General features: G+C 32.2%; 1 protein-coding gene across 1 annotated transcript in view; it reads right to left on the bottom strand.

Annotated features, from left to right (window-relative positions):
• The window catches only part of LOC119638007 (potassium voltage-gated channel protein Shaker), a 319,681-nt gene extending 309,171 nt beyond the window's left edge, over nucleotides 1–10,510 (bottom strand). The window contains exon 1 of the mRNA XM_038034608.1: nucleotides 10,030–10,510. Coding sequence (XP_037890536.1) covers nucleotides 10,030–10,181 — 152 coding nt within the window. The 5' untranslated portion in view covers nucleotides 10,182–10,510. The remainder of the gene's footprint in view (nucleotides 1–10,029) is intronic.
• Between the last annotated feature and the right edge of the window lie 9,280 nt (nucleotides 10,511–19,790).

The raw sequence follows: 19,790 nt of genomic DNA on the forward strand, positions 1-19,790 counted from the left end.
CCTTATTTGCCACGAATGCCATATGCATACATTTTTCTAAGACAACATTTCATGAGATGGGTGCAAAAGGGTTCTGCTCAAGCCGATAGTGCAACAACTTTTCGTATGTTCGTTGAAATTTAGATATGTGAAAAGTTTTGATTCAACAACCTCTCATGTTATTCTACCTATGCATGTAATGAAATGCGCGAATGCGTTTTAATTGCATTTTACATCATTGGATTTTTTTTTTTGTTTTTTTTTTTTTATTTTCTATTTTTTTTTTTTTTTTTAGTATTTTTGTGTTGCATTTATTAAAGTAATGCTTTTTTTTTCTTATTTAGTTTTTTTTTAGATTTCTAACACACACAGTGAATATTGTGCTGCATGATAATTAATCTGCTTTCTTGGATTTGTTGTGATTTCTTTTCCGTTTTTTTTCTTTTCTTCTTACTTTTCTTAGGTTAAGTGCTTTTGAGAAGAAAAACACAAACTTATACATATTTAGGTTAAGTCTTAAGCCATTAAATGTCAGAAGTGCTAAATGAAAACAAATTTAAAAGGGGCGTGCGATTCAACTTTGCGAATGAGCTTAGTTGATTAACTTTTAAAGGTTTCAGTAAATATTACGTTCTTTCATAGCCAAACATGAGACTCCAAAATTGCAATTGTATTTAAAAGAACACTGAAATATTTAAAATATTTTAGCACTTCATTATGAAGCCAGCTTTTCAATTAAGAGAACATGTTATTAATCAACATTTATCATGGTGCGCTGAAGCTTTTAGCCGGGCAAGGAGGATCGGTTTTAGAACTGAACTTTTATCAAAATGCTTAAACAAAATGGGTCTTTCCATACATTACATATGTCGCATGATTTACAGAGAGCCTGAGAAAGATTCAAAATAAGAACAAGTAACTTCCATAGAAATGTAAAAGCAAAGCTTTCTCGATTGATTACACTATGTATATATATATATATATATATATATATTGTAACGTGAATCCGTCTTTTATGATTTTACGTGATTTACTTAACTCCATTTGAAATTAAGTTCGTACCGCTGAACTGTGATTTTTAGGATAAGGATAGGTTTCATTTACATAACTACGAGATCTTTTTACAAATTGTTTATAGGAACTTCTGTCTACTACTCCTTTTACGACTTCTGCTTGTATACTCTTTTACAAGCATGTTACCATTACCCAAATTCATCGCGACATTTTTAATCCATTAACCGCTTATTCGGTTTTTCTCTTTCTTTATCAATTCCAAAAGGAGATAAGAACAGAACCAGTTCTAAACTTTAGCATGAAATCAATGGTAGCCTTTGCTCAGCTTGGATTCATCAAGGGCCAGTCTACGTCGACAAACCATGTGGAACTCATATCATGTTCAATACAACGAGCACTTTCTAATCAAATTTAAATCGATGTGATCTATGCTGAAACTTAAATTGATGGATTACCCTCCTTACGTTCTCACTTGGTTCGTTTAGTATATAACGCACCGAGTACTAAATGTGTCATTTAAGTCCGTCCTATCGGAAGATATTATTGTCTGCTCGAGAATTTCCCAAGGCAATCATCTGAGTTCTATCCCTCTTGCTTTAGATCTTAATGACTTACCATTACGCATACGACACTCACACAATCTTATATAAGCGAATCATATCGAATTGCTAGTATCCTCTTGTTTTTCTAACGTTCGCTTCGGCAATATATTCTCTCAGCCTGATCGTGGTGTCATCTTTGATTGCCGATTGCACTTTGATCGAAGCAATTAGTAAGTAATCGGTAATGTGAAGAGCGTTTAGCTTGGGTTTGTGAAACAATGGTCGATGAAATTTGTCGATCCGTACGTTACCAAGGTATTATTTAGAGCAATCCTATACTCCTTATAGAAGGTGTTATATTGACTCTATCGAATCCACCCAAAAACAGTACTCGGCTCATACTTATTAATCGACATTAGATGCGCATTCAGTTTAGAACAAGCGTTTGGTGAGTTTGTTTTGAAAATTTTATTAAATGAAATTCACTTTAACGTCTCCTGCTCCGTATCTCGTCATTTTCAACTGATGGCGATTAACGAGTGCAAAGACAATTACAAACTTCATAGTCCATATCGTATTTTTTATTATAATTTTTATGTAGTTCGATAACAAAGTTAATACGCTTTTCTACCAAAATTTTTCATACTCTCAAGCAAACAATTCGGAAACTTTTGCGCCCTTGTGTGTTCATCTTTCATTGATATAGCTTTATATTCAATTAGCTAAGGGCATTTTTTTTTTTTTTTTTTTTTACTCCAATGTAATCTTATAACATTTTACCTCACTTCTGATACAGTGTATACGACCTTTGCACGTATTTGCGTAGAACAAGCAGAACTACTTAAGATAGCGATCGATTCGCTGAATCAATTTAAGCTTGTCTATATACCCGTTCGTCTGTCTGATATGTACCTGGGCAATTTTGTATTCGAAATTGCGACCGAAATTCTAAGATGTTTTGGCGAAATGCAGTACACTGACCTGTTTTGATCTATGAACCCAAAAACAGGCACAAAATCGACATATTTTGAAAAGGCCGTTATATAAACAAATTTACAATTTTCCAAACGTCTTGAAAAAATTGCTGGCTAATAATAGTATTGCGACATATTAAATTAATGTCAAATAATCGGATGGGACGAACCAATTTTTTGAAAACCTTCCCATACAATCGTTCCTTGGAAAAGTAATCCTTTACATGACCTGAAGATCTAATTTTTGTACCCATCACGGTAGGCTGAGAGGCATGTTCGTTTTGTCAAAACATTTACACACATCACAAAGTAAATATGTATATTCTCGATCAGCATTAAATTTTAATTCGATTTAACACGTTGACCGTCATAAAATAAATGTGCAATGTTTGTTGTAGGCATTGGCATGGCCGCAGCAATTTTTTTAAGATTACGGCGATTTGTCAGTCACGATCGAATATCATTTTTTTATTTGTCAATATATTAGTTTAGGGAAAAAGAAATCCATGATTTTTATATGAACTTCAGGACTTTATTTAACATGCTTCGGATTGTCCGATTTGGGTCAAATAAGCACGGTACCGAAATGTACAGTATGTAAATGTAGAGTATCGGAAATTGTTTGATCGATACTTTACGAGAAATCTATCAGTGCAGCCAACTACCGAAAAAATAATGGATTTCTTTTTCCCCAAGCTAATATATAATGAAAATTGCTCCATAAAGTTAACTTAACATTAAAATTAAGTGTACTTTTTCGGTCCTATCTTCTATAAGCGTTTTGACAAAATGAATGGCATACTTCGATGATGGCTTAAATAATAAAATCTTTGATAACTAATTAATTTTTGAGGTTTCACGGTCGGCCATGCAAACGCTGTCTTCACGCGGGAAAGTGATATAATTTTTAGTATTTTATCACGAAATTATGCATGCATTAGGCGAAGTGATGTAATTTATTTCATGGTTAGTTATCATTTTTAAATTTTAGATACACTTTAATCCGGCTAACCAATAATATTTAGCGAAGATTCTTTGATGTGAAAGGATAAATAAGCGAATCAAAGTGTGTCCACGAAAAAAGTTCATTCTCTTTCTTACGGTCTTTTCGCAATAAGACACTTAATACAGCTTACAGGAATAAATTGAGAAGCGGTTTTTAAAATTTTTCAGTAGCATCTTCGACTCAATTTAAAAAAAAAAAAAAAAAAATTGCACTTTTTCATTTAACGAATTAATAAAGAGCAAAAAAGAATGCCTATAAGCGTTACTCTCTACATAGATTTTGCCTTAACACTTTCATATGATGCTTTCATGAATGATGAAATCATGTGTAAAAATCAAGCCATACAAACATTAGTTAGCCCAATTCAATTTCCTTCTGTTGTCTCATGTTGATGCACAAGTATAATAACAACAACTATAATAAAAATTCAGTGTTGCTGTTTCTGTTGAAAGAAATGCCATCAAAAAGCCTAAAAGCCTAAATGTATTGACATTGTGGGAAAAGGGTAAATGCTTCACACATACATATAAATAAATTTTATATACATCCCAGATAGAGGTTTGCATAGGCAAATGACATGATGCATTGATGCTTATGTGAAACACAGGTATAACCATGGACAATGTATTCAATTTCGTAATGTTTTTTTCAAATGACATTTCTAGTAACAATTGTGTCACTCAATGTTAGGCAGAATTGATATAAATATATTGGTAGGCATACATGAAAATGTATGAATGTGGTAGACAGGCAGCCAGTCAGTCAGTCAATCAGTCAATCAGTCAGTCAGTCAGTCATTCAGCCAGTCAGTCAATCGGTCGGTCGGTCGGTCGGTCAGGTGATTGATTCGTCAGTCGGCCGATATGGAAATATAGCTGTAATGCATATAACACCTGATATGATTTAAATTTAAATTGAAATTCAGGTTTTCCTCTTTTTGTTTTTTTTGTTTTTTTTTTTTTTTTGTATCTTTTATGTTGAAAAATATTCAAGAGAAATTTCGTTTAAGAATGAACAAAGAGTAATTGTATACATGTAAGCATGTATGAAGTAAAGCACATAAATTTGGTAAACTTTTAAAAGAAAATTATTTTATTTCGTTTCTTTATTTTCATGCAAGAATGCAAACTTTGCCGTAAATGCATATTTATACCGAAATGTAAATCATTTTGATTCACTAAACTTGTTGCAACGTTTGTGACGCTCAGGAGAAGACTATGTCTAAACTATATATATAAGATTGAGAAGGGCGTAAGATGTAACGGCAACTGCTTGCCTTGTATTGTATTAAAATAATGCTCGCACCCACGTAATATGAAATGGGAATAGAAAACAGATATATACATATATATATAATTAAATATATATATATATATATATATATATATGAAGTAGTTCCATAGATTTAGTGAAGAACCAACCAATCTAACCGTAAATCAATCTGAATAATAGTCAAAAGGTATTTCGATCGACTTTTTGACATGCTTGATAACGCATATCGGAAGCTCGCATATATCCCTTATGTTCATTTTTACTTAATTTTGTCATTTTTTATTTAAAAAATCAAGAACACAACGCTCGTAGTCGTCGTAAAATAGAATGTAAGTAAAAGGTTTTATGATACCTTTCCCACAATAAGTTACTTAACGATCCTAGTGAGGAGTTTGCAAACTAACAAAAATTTCACTCGAAAGCTGAAATTTGATTTACTTACGCAATTATTGCATTTCCATAACAGTATAAATGGACGCAATCTGCTTGCAACGGAAATAGGTAAAAAATTCATAACTCGTAGGTAAGAAACTCATAGATGTAAATTTAAATGATGTGCAAATTTCATATGAAAATCGCCGGAATGAACGAACGACCAAAAATTGCAAAATAATAATGCTCTTCCTATACATGTATATCTTAAATGGTGGGTATCTAAAATTCACCGCCTCAAAGTGATGATACGATTCTTTACATATGTGCTTTTTTCAAATGTCTGAATTATCTAACAAGATATATATATATATATATATATATATATGTACATGATATGTATGTGCATGTGTGTGTGTGCCTGCATATGATTGTGTTAGGCCATGTTGAAGAGAGAAGAAGAAAATAGGAATTATCTAAAGTAAAAATTCAGCTTTCCATTGGTGTGTGTTTCACGCTTTCAGTTCAGTACCTTCTTTTTTCTTTTTTTTTGCTAGTTTCAGGTTTAACCAAACTTATTACAAATTCTTATATTGAAGCAAACGAGTTTTGAATATATATTTTATATGAACAGCTAGCTAACAGTTCCCATAAGGCATACATACACATATTACGTGTGTACCTCATTTTCCTCCCTTTTTTTTTTTTCTTTTCTTTTCTTTTCCTTTTTCATTTTTCATTTTTTTCTTTCTATTTTATTAGGCAAAGCGCCTACCTACCACCCTTAAGCGCCACTTTTTGGCACGGATAGCAAAGTGAAGAAGATAAAATTAGAAAAATTGCAATTTTCTTGTAAAAATGTCTGAAATTTAATCTTTAAAAAGCTGAAGAATTAAATATGTATCTGGTCATGTCATTTTATGGCATTATTTCACTTGACTCATAGCCCATGACAATCATATAAATACGAAAAAAGGCTGACTACAGGTAACTATGTAGAAGCATGCAACATGTTTCGCATGTAAAAGTTAAGTATTAATAATAAAAAAAGGCAAACTAATAGCGGTAGATGGAGAGAGAAAGAGAGATAATGGGAATAATAAAAAAAAAAAAAAAAAATTGACATCAGATCACTAGGGAATGGAATGAAGATATTTCAAGAATTTTATGACCTAAATAACGCATTAACCTCATGCAGGAAACAAATAAAACTGATGATAAAATTTTATGCTTCCTTCTACGCTTGTATGCTTGTTTATGCCCAACCGTATAGAACTCGTATATTTGCTTTCGCGTTGTTAAAAAGAAAATAGGTCAAATAAAAGAGTTGGCATTTTTGTGGGCACTAAATAACTACAAACATTTTTAACTATGTAACTGCATAATTTTCTCTAACAAAATTCTTAATTTATCCCTAAGGATCATTAAATCAGAACTTGCTGTTTCCGATTGCGAAAGAGATGAGAAAGGACACATAATCGCAGACATTAAATAATATGCGAGTAGATGCGGTACTTGAAGCCAATTAACACTCATGGTAGTGATAAACAGCATTGAACTAACTGCGATAAGTAAAACCAACAATTAGGAGCACATACAGTGTGTCTCAGTGATATTAAATTTTTTCGCTCGACAAAAAATGATCACTTGTTAAACGTAGTCCATTGTCCAAAGATAAAAATTTATTTTAATATAAAGAATAAATATTAAAATATAAAAAAAAAAAAAACATATCAAACCTTATTCCAGTGGACATGAAATTTAAATAACTCCAGCAACTAAAAAAAAAAAACATAGCGCCATTGATATTGGGCTTCTTTTTAATATAAGGCACGAGGACACGAAGATAAAAAACAGCATATTATTAAAAATTAATATTCCATGGGGTATCCTCTTTACTTAATATCATCTTTTAAACGTTTTGATATAATTTGCATAATTTTTCTTGTATAGGAAACAAAGAACTTACTCCGTTCTTCTTCTGGTTTATTATTCACATCTTGAATGGAAGCGATTGAGTGTTCTCGCACATGCCGCCGGTCTAATTCATCCCATATATTTTCGATGGGATTCAAGCCTGTTGATTGGGGAGGAGGATGAAACACTTTTGAGCACTGGGGGCTTGAGGTCGTTATCTTGGTAGAATTTATATGTTTCCAAAATAACAAAATTGTCCCCACTTTCTTGCAAGTTTTCCTTGAATACCCTTAAATAAGCTTCCTGTTACATTCTTGCAACAGTGTTTTTTTTTTAAATTTTGAATTCATATCCGTTAAGCCTAAATTTCATCTAGAGGTCTAGGACGAGAGATGCGTCTCGCTAACTTGATTAAGAATTTCGACAAATCCAAGAATAGTTTTCTTTTTTCTTGGCCCCCTGGGCAATATATATATATATAGTGTAACCTTCCGTATCGATTTTTAATGTCTTTTCATTTAAGAATTCATTACAGAACAGTTTCGAATCATTACACTTAAGAAGTAATTTCATAAAGTTCATTAAGGTACAATTTTCTAAAATATCGCAGAATGGCGTAATATATAGATACGAAATTTCTACTAAATTATCATTTACGTTGTCTCGCTCATCAACACATAAGGTGACTGCATTACATATTCATGTTTTCCCAAGCAAGAGTGACAAGTTCATTCTGCTTGAAATACTCTTACTGTTTGTCACCTATAGCTCCAACCGTACAATTTGAACATAATAAGCGATAATAATTTTTTTCTAATAAACTAAATGTCTACGCAAATCTTAAAATGCCTTTAAAACTCAATATTTTCTTAAAAAAAGAATCAAGTTTATTAACCTTTATCCGAAAAAAATAGAAATAAAATTTCTCTCGCATCAGCAAGTTTAAATGGAAATTAAATTAAAGTATGATATCTTAAAAACGATAGCACTTATCCCACATAAACTTGCTGTAGCAAGTTACGCATCTAATCGCATGTCCAATGCCTGAAATGGCTATAAGGGAGGGCCTGGGAATTATTTCAATTAATTGAACAATCTGTGGATGGTAAGTTATGCAAAGTGTCACAAAATTAATGCGGATTTGAGTTTTTCATGCAAAATATGGTCGCAATGGGAATATAACTTCATCAGCTGCGAAAAGATTAATGAATCCAAAATATAGGGAAATTCAGAAACGTTCTCACCGAGCCGCCGCACTTCGTGCGTGTATTGCTGAGACTCCCGGGGCATCAATTTAGCACGGTGGCCAACAACTGGACATTGCAAAAGGTTCTCTGCATCGTATTCTTACGAATGATTTGCATCGTCACGTGTACAAAGTCCAGTTGATTCAGGAACTGAAGCCTACCGCTACTAGATTATGGCAAACCGGATAAGTGGACGCTGATAATCAAGTGACTTTGTGCCGGCGCAGCCTTGGAGACTGTTGACCCGACTTGCTGTTTCATACATAACTCTCTACTGTATATTTCATGAATCAATAAAAAAATTGACAATTTTTAGTTATAGACTTAGGTTTGCTGTTGAATTTTTTACACACAGTATACTATTTTGTTTATTTTGTATTTTTTGGTTAAGGAGGATATATGCAAATTGAATGCAACCTGCGAGGGCCCCATAAGCAGGGGAAGTACAGAAAGGATCTGTGGCACAAGGGATGCCTGTTCTATACGTTAGGTTACGTTCGTCCGGTTCTACGTTAAAGGATATCCACGTGTTATTCATTTAGTTGGAACAGTCTGAGAAGTGTCAGTCAGCCGAAAAAATTTAGAACCCCTCAGCAAAACCACGTACATCGATCTCATAAGCCGCCAATCCTCCTAAGGTGACACTTTCGAATTGCCCTAAAACTTAATGCAGTTCATAGATTTCTATAGTCAGACAGGACGGGTATAGACAATATATCTTACATAAAATTGGCGTATAGTCCGGATGATTATATGTTAGTAAAGAATATTATGAGTGAGCCTGGGACTTATAAAAAGATCATGCTAAAATTTCAAAGTCTCTCTAAGACCGACAATATTCTTCTAAATGATAAAAACGTAGTAGTGACTCGCAACGAAGACTGTTGTCCTACGAAAGAATATGGCTATTATTAAGCCATGATTGGCCGCTTCAACTGCGATTCAAGGTAAAACAAAAACCATTTTAGATCAGGACGGCCAAGTTCTGGGTACCCTACACAATAAGTAAGAAACCATACGCAGCTTGTAAGTTAAAATAAATTGAGTTTAAGCGCAACGACTTCAAGAGAAAAATTCCTTACATCTTATTATGGAATTCCACGAATCTCAGCACAAACGTTCTCGGTGACAACTACGACAAACAAACAGGAAAGCATCATATCAAATTTCGTTTACTATAAAAACCTCTAGTGGAGCACTCAAATTAATCACCAGTTTCTTCACATTTTTGGAAGAGCAATCAATTTTTAAAGCACATTAGGTATTGTGTGCATGGTAATCGATTAGGAAAACGTAAAATACGAGTCGAGCCAAATCCATCAATATGCCCAGCTATCTTGGACACGATAAAGCGAAAATTGATTCATTCGATATACGTATTTTCCTTTTTTTTCCATCAAGGGCAAACTCTGGCTTCGACTTGCGTCTTCTAATTTAATTTGACAAGGACCGAGAAGAAAAGATTTTAAATTAAAATAATTTTTCCCAGACGTAGTTAAAAAGTGAATGTCATGGGACAGCGAAAAGACAAAATGATATCCCCAATATATACTTCTAAACGTTATAAAGAAACCCTGATAATGGGTGTAACGAAAATTGGAATTCAAATATTGCAAGTTATCCGAATTTAAATTTAAAGCAATTAAAGGGTACATTTTTAACAAAACAAATTGTGTTTTTTTTTTTTTTTTTTGTGAAATACTTACTGATTTAAATTCCTTTCATTTGAACCGCTTTGGCTGGTAATATTATCCGTATGGCGACGTTCTTTATGCACGATGCCCATCAGTTTCATCCATGGATTATTTTGGGAGCCATGGCCTCCTCCTCCCATACCACCGCTCTGCCACATCGTCATTTTGACTGCTATTTGATTTTAGTGGCTCGAAAATTTGTTCCTTTGAATTTTCGTCACATACACACACATACATATACAAATACACACTTACATGCACGCACACGCACTCGCAATACACAATAGTTTAATTAATAATTAAGTTTAATTCTAATAATCTAAACATTATGTTAAACATTCATTTTTCATTGGAAAAGAAAAAGATTCCTTACACAAACACGTAACGAGAACTTAAGCGGAAAACTTTTAAGCGTTTATCACGTCATTATATATAGTTTTCAATTAGTTTTGCTTTTTTTTTTTGTTTTTCATTTTTTTTTTTGATGGAAGTTATATATAAAATATGTGTGTTAAAGTTGTGTGATTTGTTTGTTTTTTTTTTTTTTTTTTTTTTGTTAAATTTTGTTAAATTATTTAAATTATGAATTAATTTTTTTATTTCAAATTCGAAAACTAACTAATTTGGCCACTTTTCATATGCATTGGATGGATTTCTCTTAATTAATTATTTATAAAAATTGAATTTGCAAGAATTCCTTTTTTTTTTTTTTTTTATTTATTTTTTTATTATTTATATATGTTTTCTACGAACGGGCGGTCGTTTATTTCGTTTCGATTTAATTGAATTTTTATAAATTTTTTAAGCTTTTGTTTTTTTATTACTGCAGGATATAATTAGCGTTTTCGTTAAATTATTATTTCATTATTATTAAGTTTGAGCTGAATTATTGCAATTGAATATATAACAATTTATTTATTTATTTATTTTTTAACTTATTCTTTAAGAATCACAATGGCCTTAGTAAAGTATTGGTTATATATATATATATATATATATATATACAGTATATATATATATACATATATATATATGTATATATATACAGTGTTTATCTCTTTCCTAATTGATTAAATTTATTTTTTAAATTATTCTCTGAAGGTCTAGCTAATGTATGTGTGTGTGTATGTGTGTGTGATCGAAAAATTATTATTATTATTTTCTTTTTATAGAATGTTAATTAATTTTTCCTTTTTTTTTTTTATGTATATTTTTTTTAAAACTTATTCATCTAATTGGTGTCATCGTTTATAAGATCCTATTAGAGCTGAAAAGAAAAGAAAAAAATTAATGTTAATTAATTATTAATTTTTTTACTAATTTTTCTAATTACCATATCCTATACAACTTTTTAAATTTGTGCAAACCTATGTAACATCCAGAAAAGCTTAACATAGATCCACGTTTTATCTAAACTTGTCTGCCGGTCTGTTCATGTACTTACTGTGTGCAACCTACAAATCGTAATTTTCAAGATATTTCAATACGACCCAAGAACGAGCGCCATTGCGAATCACTTGGATCGGTTCACTTCTCTCGCCACTCCCCATATATGGGAAAAGTTTGAAATTTTCGAAATTTTTTAACAAAACTCAGTGAGTAGTAGTAGTTGTACTTTAATATTCTAAATTGATATGAAAAATGTTATCCGATTGAGGCAATTGTTTACACCCCTTCTAATATAATCGTTCCTATGAATACTAAATCCTTATATGGTCGGTTGGTGCAATTTTGAATATTTTATGGTGAAAATTAGTTCATAAAAATAAATCGTACAAAAGTCTATCTTACCGAATTTGAATCAAGTAAGTCTATTTTTTAGACCCTAATATATATAGGGGTTATAATGGAAAGAAAAACCTTCTATGGCGAGAAAGTTCATGTTCTGAAAAATGAATACAATTTCCAGAAAGTAAATTAAGTTTGAAAACTTTGGATTGCGTCATATGATGATTCAGGCATCCTCCAATACAAGGGTATTCATGGAAAGTATGCATTTACATAAAAATAATGCATTATTTTTGATGTATCATTAAGAGAATGAGTGAATGACATTGTTAAGCGAAGTAGTGTAGAGTATCTAATGGTCGGCTTTGCCCGTTAATTTTCTTGCTTGTTTTATTTTGTACAAGAGACAAGAGCTTAATTGATAAATGAATTCAAATAAGCTCAACAGTACATTCAGTTCTAGAATCATATATGGTATCGTTGGCCACTCCTTGACGCTTGCAAAAAATGTTGATAGGTTTTTCACTTGAAAAAGGCTTTTATTGTGGAAAATTGCTTGAATATATATTAATCAAAATAGTCGCCATCATTTTGTACAACATTTTACACTATTTTTGGTAACATGGCGATAGCGTTTCAAAAGAATTTATATTAGTTTGGCAACGATCCAACCATCGATTCATTTTCTCACTTCTTCAACTTTGCGAACCAAGTTGCCAGCCAAGCCGTACTCCATCTATCTGAGCAAATGGTGATCAGGATGCGCCTTGTCTGGCTAGTACGCTATCTATGGCAGAACTTCCCATTCGAGCTGCGACCGTGTATCATGGAGCACCCTTGCAAAATAGTCTCACCACTTTTAAACCGTTGAAATCATAACCGACAATTGGAATATAATCGAGCAGCATCACCATAAACCTATGAACGTGTTTGGTAGGCTTCGACAGTAGACTGCTTCAAATAACCAACAAAAAAAGTCATGAATTTGGAAAGAGCAGAACTTTGTGTGCTCCATGACTAGGGTCGGCGAAGGCTGAATAAATTAACAATATTAGATAAAAAACTCTTATTTTATGTAGAGGAAGTTCATTATCATCAGCTGAATTCACCGTTATGTGCATTGGTGTTTCTCGTTTCTTTATAATTTTTATAAGACGTTTAAATCTGTTCAAGATGACACACCAGACGTTATAAATAATATGATTTGCGTACACTTAATAAAAAAAATTAGATTCAATATTAAACACCTGCATGCTGGTACTGGCCGATGATAGTCGTAGTAGTAGGCTGATGAAAGTACAATCATAGCTTATAGCGATACTACTACTACGATCAAAATACTAAAATGTTCGAATTGTCGAGAGCTCTTAGAAGATAAGGAGCAACTTGTTGTTCTGATCAAGATTTAAATTTGACGACCTATAGTTGCGTCTACATTTAAGATGGCAACACAATGGGCGATGTGTCTTTTCTGACGTAGAAGTCCATCCCATTGAAACGAATACTAAAGTTTAACTTACAGTATGAAAACAAAAACTTGGTGCGATCTACTCATGAGCTGATCACTTAAAATAAATCGTTAGTTATATATATATATATGTAGAATAAATTGCTGAATGTTCACAGCATTTGTTCAAATTTAGCTGCAGAGGCGACCTGCTCTGTCACATGTCTTGTGTTCAATACGATACTTGCCATTAGTATTGATTTAATGAAAACTATGGATAGGATAAAATTTTGATGAATCAATGATGATCAATGCGCTACAGTGACTAGAAAAATATTAAATAATAATAGTACTGTCTTAGGCATAACAACAGGTAAAAGGGAACGTAGCGTTACATAATCTAATAAATTTTCATAGTGTATGAAAATATCAATTAAACTTCGGGATCGTATTGTTCAATTATTTTTACCTACAAAAGGAGAACGTATCTTGACATAGCATGTAGTCGAGAAAGAGCCACATCTGAAACACTTCCATTTAATATTTCCACTTACATTTAATATTTCAGGTTTGTATACAATTCCTTCATAATATTTACGAGACAACAAAGTTTCCAAATATTGTGTGCATTAAGACAGCTATTCATGCTACGATAAAATGGATTACTGCAAACAGATAAACACAGGATGGTAAATATAGATGAATTTATTTGAAGAATCACATTGCGTTGCCTTTATAGCACAGAGAAATTGACAAATTACTATTCCCTTTACTTTACGAAAACTCAAAAGCACATAGTTGTCTACCACTTTGTTCAACATAGTCGTGCAAATGTCAAGGTGTCCTAGTTTTTTTTTTTTTTTTTTGATTATTTTCGTTTTTTTTTATTTTTATGAAATTTAAAGTTGATAGATCACTACTTTAAGAAGCAACTTTGTTCTCGCACAGCAGCCGTCACTTACCTACATATAGAAACAATGTAGCCTTTAATACTACTACTACTACTACTGCTTCTGCTACTACTACTACTACCTTACGGACAAACAATATTGAAAACTTGAGAAAAAACTATGATATATTGTGTAAAATCAGTCACGAGTAGAAAAGATGTACTATTGGGAAATATATATATATATATGTGTGTGTATGTCAGGGAATCTCCCATGAAAGCGCACATAGTTTGCTAAAAAGCAATATGAAATCGCAAGCAAAGTAAATAGGGAGTAAGGAAAAAGATTTTTAAATATTTTATGTGAAAAAAAAAATAAAAATAAAAATTCTGTTTAATAGATATTTCTGTATTTTATTTAGTTATTTAGTTGAATATATGTGCCATGCAATATGACTTTTCCATTATTTTGTTTCTCATAACAAAATCTACTGTTGCGTACTTATTACTAGCTATAGCATAAGCAATACTACTTATATGGCACATGATGGCCTTTCATTTCTCAAGTAGTCTACACATATTGTCTTTCTTCCACTACGCAAATTATCGATGAAGGTCATGTTTTACGAGCAGCAAAAGTTAAGTTTCTCGTAATTGTCTTTATTTTCCGTAAGCACTCAATGAAAATGATGCTTCTCATATATACCCATGCTTTCTTTTGATTGCCTTCGCTTCATCTAAGTGGACGGTGAACATAACGGTTAACAATAATGCAGTTGTCGTGGAATTCATTCGTCCTTTCTCGGTGACAGTGGAGAAGATGAGAGTATACACGGATTTTATCATTCATCAAGGACTACCGAGTAGAGCCCTCTCCTTCAGAATCTCGCTTAATTTTTTTTTTTTTTTTTTTTGATCGACCAGGGAATAGTTGCCAGGCACTTTGTACAGTGTTTATATTACGAAGTCATACAGTGTTCGGAGCTAATGTCGCGAAGCCTATTCCTCCGACTATCTAACTGCCTGACTGAGTTTATTGTCGCAGCTTTTGCAGTAGCAAAAACTGAGATGCAATATCAAAATGTCGAGGAAATAACACAATTTCAATCTTGTAGGTCTAATTTGAGAAAATTCTTCTTCATCGAAGGAAGCCAACATTAGATGGATTTCATTCTTCTTTTACATTTTTGTCGTTTCCTCTTTTTTCTTACTGAATAAGGAAAGCACTTTCCTAGTTATAGGAAGCATGCATGGCAGGCGTTACACAATATAGATATCCCAGATTACTCTCAAATTCCGTGTCTTTGTAATGGAATGCGTCAGTCTATTAGTATCTTCATTAGAGAAACGCTTCTCATCACATTCAATTACTTAAGAGTATTCCGTTTACAACACAAATTGCCATAAGCACAATTGCTTCTTAAATATCTCGTTCTTTACTGCCCTAACCGTAACATTTTAATTCCATTTTTACTCTATTTCCCTTCTTTCTTATAATGTACGTACGAGCAACATAACGCAATGATTTTTTCTTACCTATGGTTTTTTTTGTGCATTTCCACAATTGTTAAATACACAATGTGCGTTATGTTGCCTTTCAATAATTCAAGTGAATTTATCGTCAGTATTCAATTTACTGTTAGATTGTGATTTTTAATTACTTGTTTTCTTTTCCCCAGTAACCGACCAAACCAATAATTTCATCAATACGAAGCCGAACACAGTAATAAACAAAAGCAAAAATTTCTAACTACATTCCTGAAAATAGTACTAAGAAGAAGAAATGTAAAAATTTTTTATAAGATTAAGCAAGAGAGTCCTTGAACTCGTTTTGTGGTAAATGTAGTCAAAATAGGAAATATTTAAATAACATTTTAATGACTTTCCTTTCATCTAAAATGCAAATAAAAAAAATAAAAAATATCAAACAATTTTTCATCATAAAATTTTAAATTACGTTTGAAAGTTAAAAATAAACTTTAATTTATTTTTCTGGAAAATTCGAGAAGTTCATCATTTTTAAATTTGATCTGCAGGTAAGGAGCTCTACACTGTTTAAGTAATGATTTAATATATTCCTCTATATGAACAATCATACCGAGGATGTTCGCCATTCGCGTTATGCGGTGCTGGTCCGAAAGAACCGAAGAAATAGAAAGAGATGAACAAGACCTCGGCAGCTTAGTGGGTGTGCTTACCTACCTATACCGACTGAACACTTATTATAGCTACGATCAAAGTAAATTTTATCGTACTATTATTCCAACTTGCGAACGCTGACTTGCTGAGTATTGTTTTCAATTATTGTTTAATAGAAGACATGGTTGTCGTAACCTCTCGAAACGCAGAGATAGAAAAATGTTTTACGCAAATTCTGCTGGCGGACAGTGATCGGGTCATTAAAAGATTTTGAGCAAAAAAATTAGTTTTCTTTAACACGTATCTTGCGAAGGAAAGGTTAGGCATTTACTTGCAAGTATTGCGAATAAGTTTTCTTCTCTAAATCCAGAAATCTAAAACGATCGATTGGTGTTTATTTTTAAGTTCCTATGCCATTTGCAAATGCAAGCAATCCTTGTTTCGCTTTGCTTTGGACAGATATTAAGTTGTTTTAATTCTGTTATTCACAAAACTGTTTCACAACTAGGAACGTTTGAAATCCAAGGATGCTTGAATCACATTATAAATCTCATGAAGATTTTGCTTCCTCGATGCTCTCTGGCACATGCTCTCTGATTGTGGACGCCTGCCTTCACAACAGGGCTACCTGTATCTTAATATATAAAGCTAGGGCTTTTTACGTGATTGCCAAACTGAAGGTAGATAGATAGCTTTTTTAAAATATTTGTATTGCGTTATACGTATTGTCGGCATGTTTGCGAAATAATTAAACTAATTTTTTAATCGTGTGTTCTTAACCACAAAAGTGTGTTGAATTGACTCACTTTAGTGTATATAGATAAAAACCTAAACAAATACAAAAAAGTTGAATAGACTTTTTTCAAAAGGTCTTATCGTATGAATGCAAATAATTCGGAAGATAACAATCGCTCGGTACAAATTAATAAAGTCTAAATTCTTAAGACAAACTGTTTCCAAACTTGTTGAAATTAAATATCAATAAAACATTATGATGAAATCTTTCATTAAGATAGGCTTATGTACAAATCGTATTTTGTATATATGCCGTAAATTGAATTTTTGCAATAGACTAAGGCAGCTTTTAAGCTTCAGCTAAGTAGAAAGCTTATTTAGAATAGCGACAAGCTATTAAGATATTAAAATCTGGCGACGAATGATTGACTACTCTAAACTAAGGTGAATTGAGCCCTAATTGATCACTAATCCCTCATCACCCAGTATATTAAATTTAGTTACAAAATATAGATGCAAGAAACCGTTTTAATTGTTATTGCAGACCTATCCTATCTAATTCTAAATGTAAACATAATTATATGCTCATAAGCAATAAAAATGACAACATTTCTATTTAATAAATAGCTAGTTATTAACACTTCGACGGCTCACTTCATTTATTCAATTAATATTGGTTAAATAAAAAACGGAACAAATATAACACACTTAGTCGCTAAAACGAAAGGCGTCATATAAATAAAAAAAAAAAAAAACAAAACTCGTTATTGTTGCATAGAATGTGTACATAATTGTGCGCATTGCCATTCAGCACACTATATTATTGTATACATATAAATTTTCAACACATCGGTCCGTAATTGCCGGGACAAAAAATTCATTTTACACTTTATTGTGCAAGGCAAGTAAGACGCCCTAAACATATTTTGGATAACTTGAATAAAACTTGAACTGAAAATATCTGAACTGAAGGTATCCCTTCAAAATGTGTTCATTGTTCATTCTCTGCAAAACCATTCCGGCCAATTATAAACATTGTTTTATATACCAAAAGTTTCTTGATAAGAAACCTCAATACTCTATGCCACACGGATTAACGCAAGACAAGCATTGTAACAATTATACCTTCAATCAAGAACAATTCCCTTTGCTTCATAGACAATCAATTCAATCACACACAATATTGATATTGCTAATGATAGGTTGAAAGGTTATTTTCAATCATTAGTATGCTGATAAATTAAAAAATACCAAATCATTTTGAAGAATTGAGGACTTGATCACAAAACCGCTTAAGACGATAAACAATCTCAATCAGTATGATGACAGATACTCTTAGTCTCTGAAAAATGCAAATGAATTTCCGAATCGTTATATGAAATGCCAATGCCCTTCCCAATCACATCCATAAAGTAGAAAATCACCTTTATGAGCATTTTATTGATGATGATAGAGCGCATGCTAGTTACGCATTTCTACACAAATTCGAAAAATCTTTAGAAAATCATTTTTACAATCTTCTTGTATTAAAGTGAATTTCAATTCGATTTGTGTACTTTTTAAATGTAATAGTAATTAATAATAATGATTGCGTCAAGCAAGCACAATTGCAGGCACAAATTTATTGCATCCAATTGCCAACTACATTAGCATATACGAAAGGAAGGAAGCTTTGCAAATTCATTTCTATTCTTGGTTTGACCACTGGCATATCCACATACTGGCTATGCGATCTAAGGAAAATTTCTCACATTCGCCAGCTCGCTAGCTAGTATTCTCGCTAATTTACCTCGCATCTATGATAATGAAGAGCCCAGGTCTGATCACTCTCCATTGACTGTCAACTTCAACACAATTCTCTACAACCTTTTAGTTAAGTCTTGACTTTTAAAGACTGGATCAAGGGCAATTTATATCTTAATCTATGTTTTGGGATAAAAGATTTATAAATCTTATGCCCCAAACGGGTTTTATATATATTCTCCCAGAAATTCACTTATAGATATGCAGAAAGCTGAAAAGTTAGCTCATTTTGCTCTTAAAAGAAACTTTTCAATCTCATAGCCTTTACGGCCCTTTCGAACACGGAAAAAATGTAGAAATTTGTATATAAATACCCCTATTAAACATATATCAGTTGATAAAAATAGTCAAAGATGAGGTCAACGGAGATAATTTTAAAAAATATCCCAGATATGATTGCATAAGCTTTCTCGCTTAAGGCTCGCGCTTTGTTAACATTAATTTGTAACAATATGTTAAGATTGATTCATTTAATTCCGGGAATTATTGATCGGCATACATATGCACACAATATTCTGAAAATTATAACAATCGATGCACAAACGTGCTCGGTAGGCAGCTGAAAGAACCCATAAACAATTTCATTCGTTCACTAAAATTGTACACACATTGCCGAATTGTATAACGATTGTATAACAGGACAAATACACACGCACACTTCAAATTACCAATCCACATATAAAAACGTACGTAAGTTTGCGTTACAAACGCACGCGACGTATTGAAAAAAAAAAAAAAAAATTTGCTTTTATGTTAATACTACGGTATATGTGGCTGCACTTATGGGTATAAAACGTAAGCCCACTCTTGCGCTATAACTTCGACTAAAATTCAAATTCATATAGTCAACTAAAGCGCAACTAGAATACAAAATAACAACAGCGTATACTTTTATTTGATACGAGAAATGTTTTCCCTCCGGGCAATTCTATGATTACTACCTTAACTGGTTTACTTTCGGCCGTAAAGCTTTTAAGGCGATTTTTATTACCGTATAACTAAAAGAAAAAAAAAAAAAAAAAAAAAAAAAAA

The sequence above is a fragment of the Glossina fuscipes genome, unplaced genomic scaffold (assembly GCF_014805625.2).
Source record: "Glossina fuscipes isolate IAEA_lab_2018 unplaced genomic scaffold, Yale_Gfus_2 0, whole genome shotgun sequence".
Lineage (NCBI taxonomy): Eukaryota > Metazoa > Arthropoda > Insecta > Diptera > Glossinidae > Glossina > Glossina fuscipes.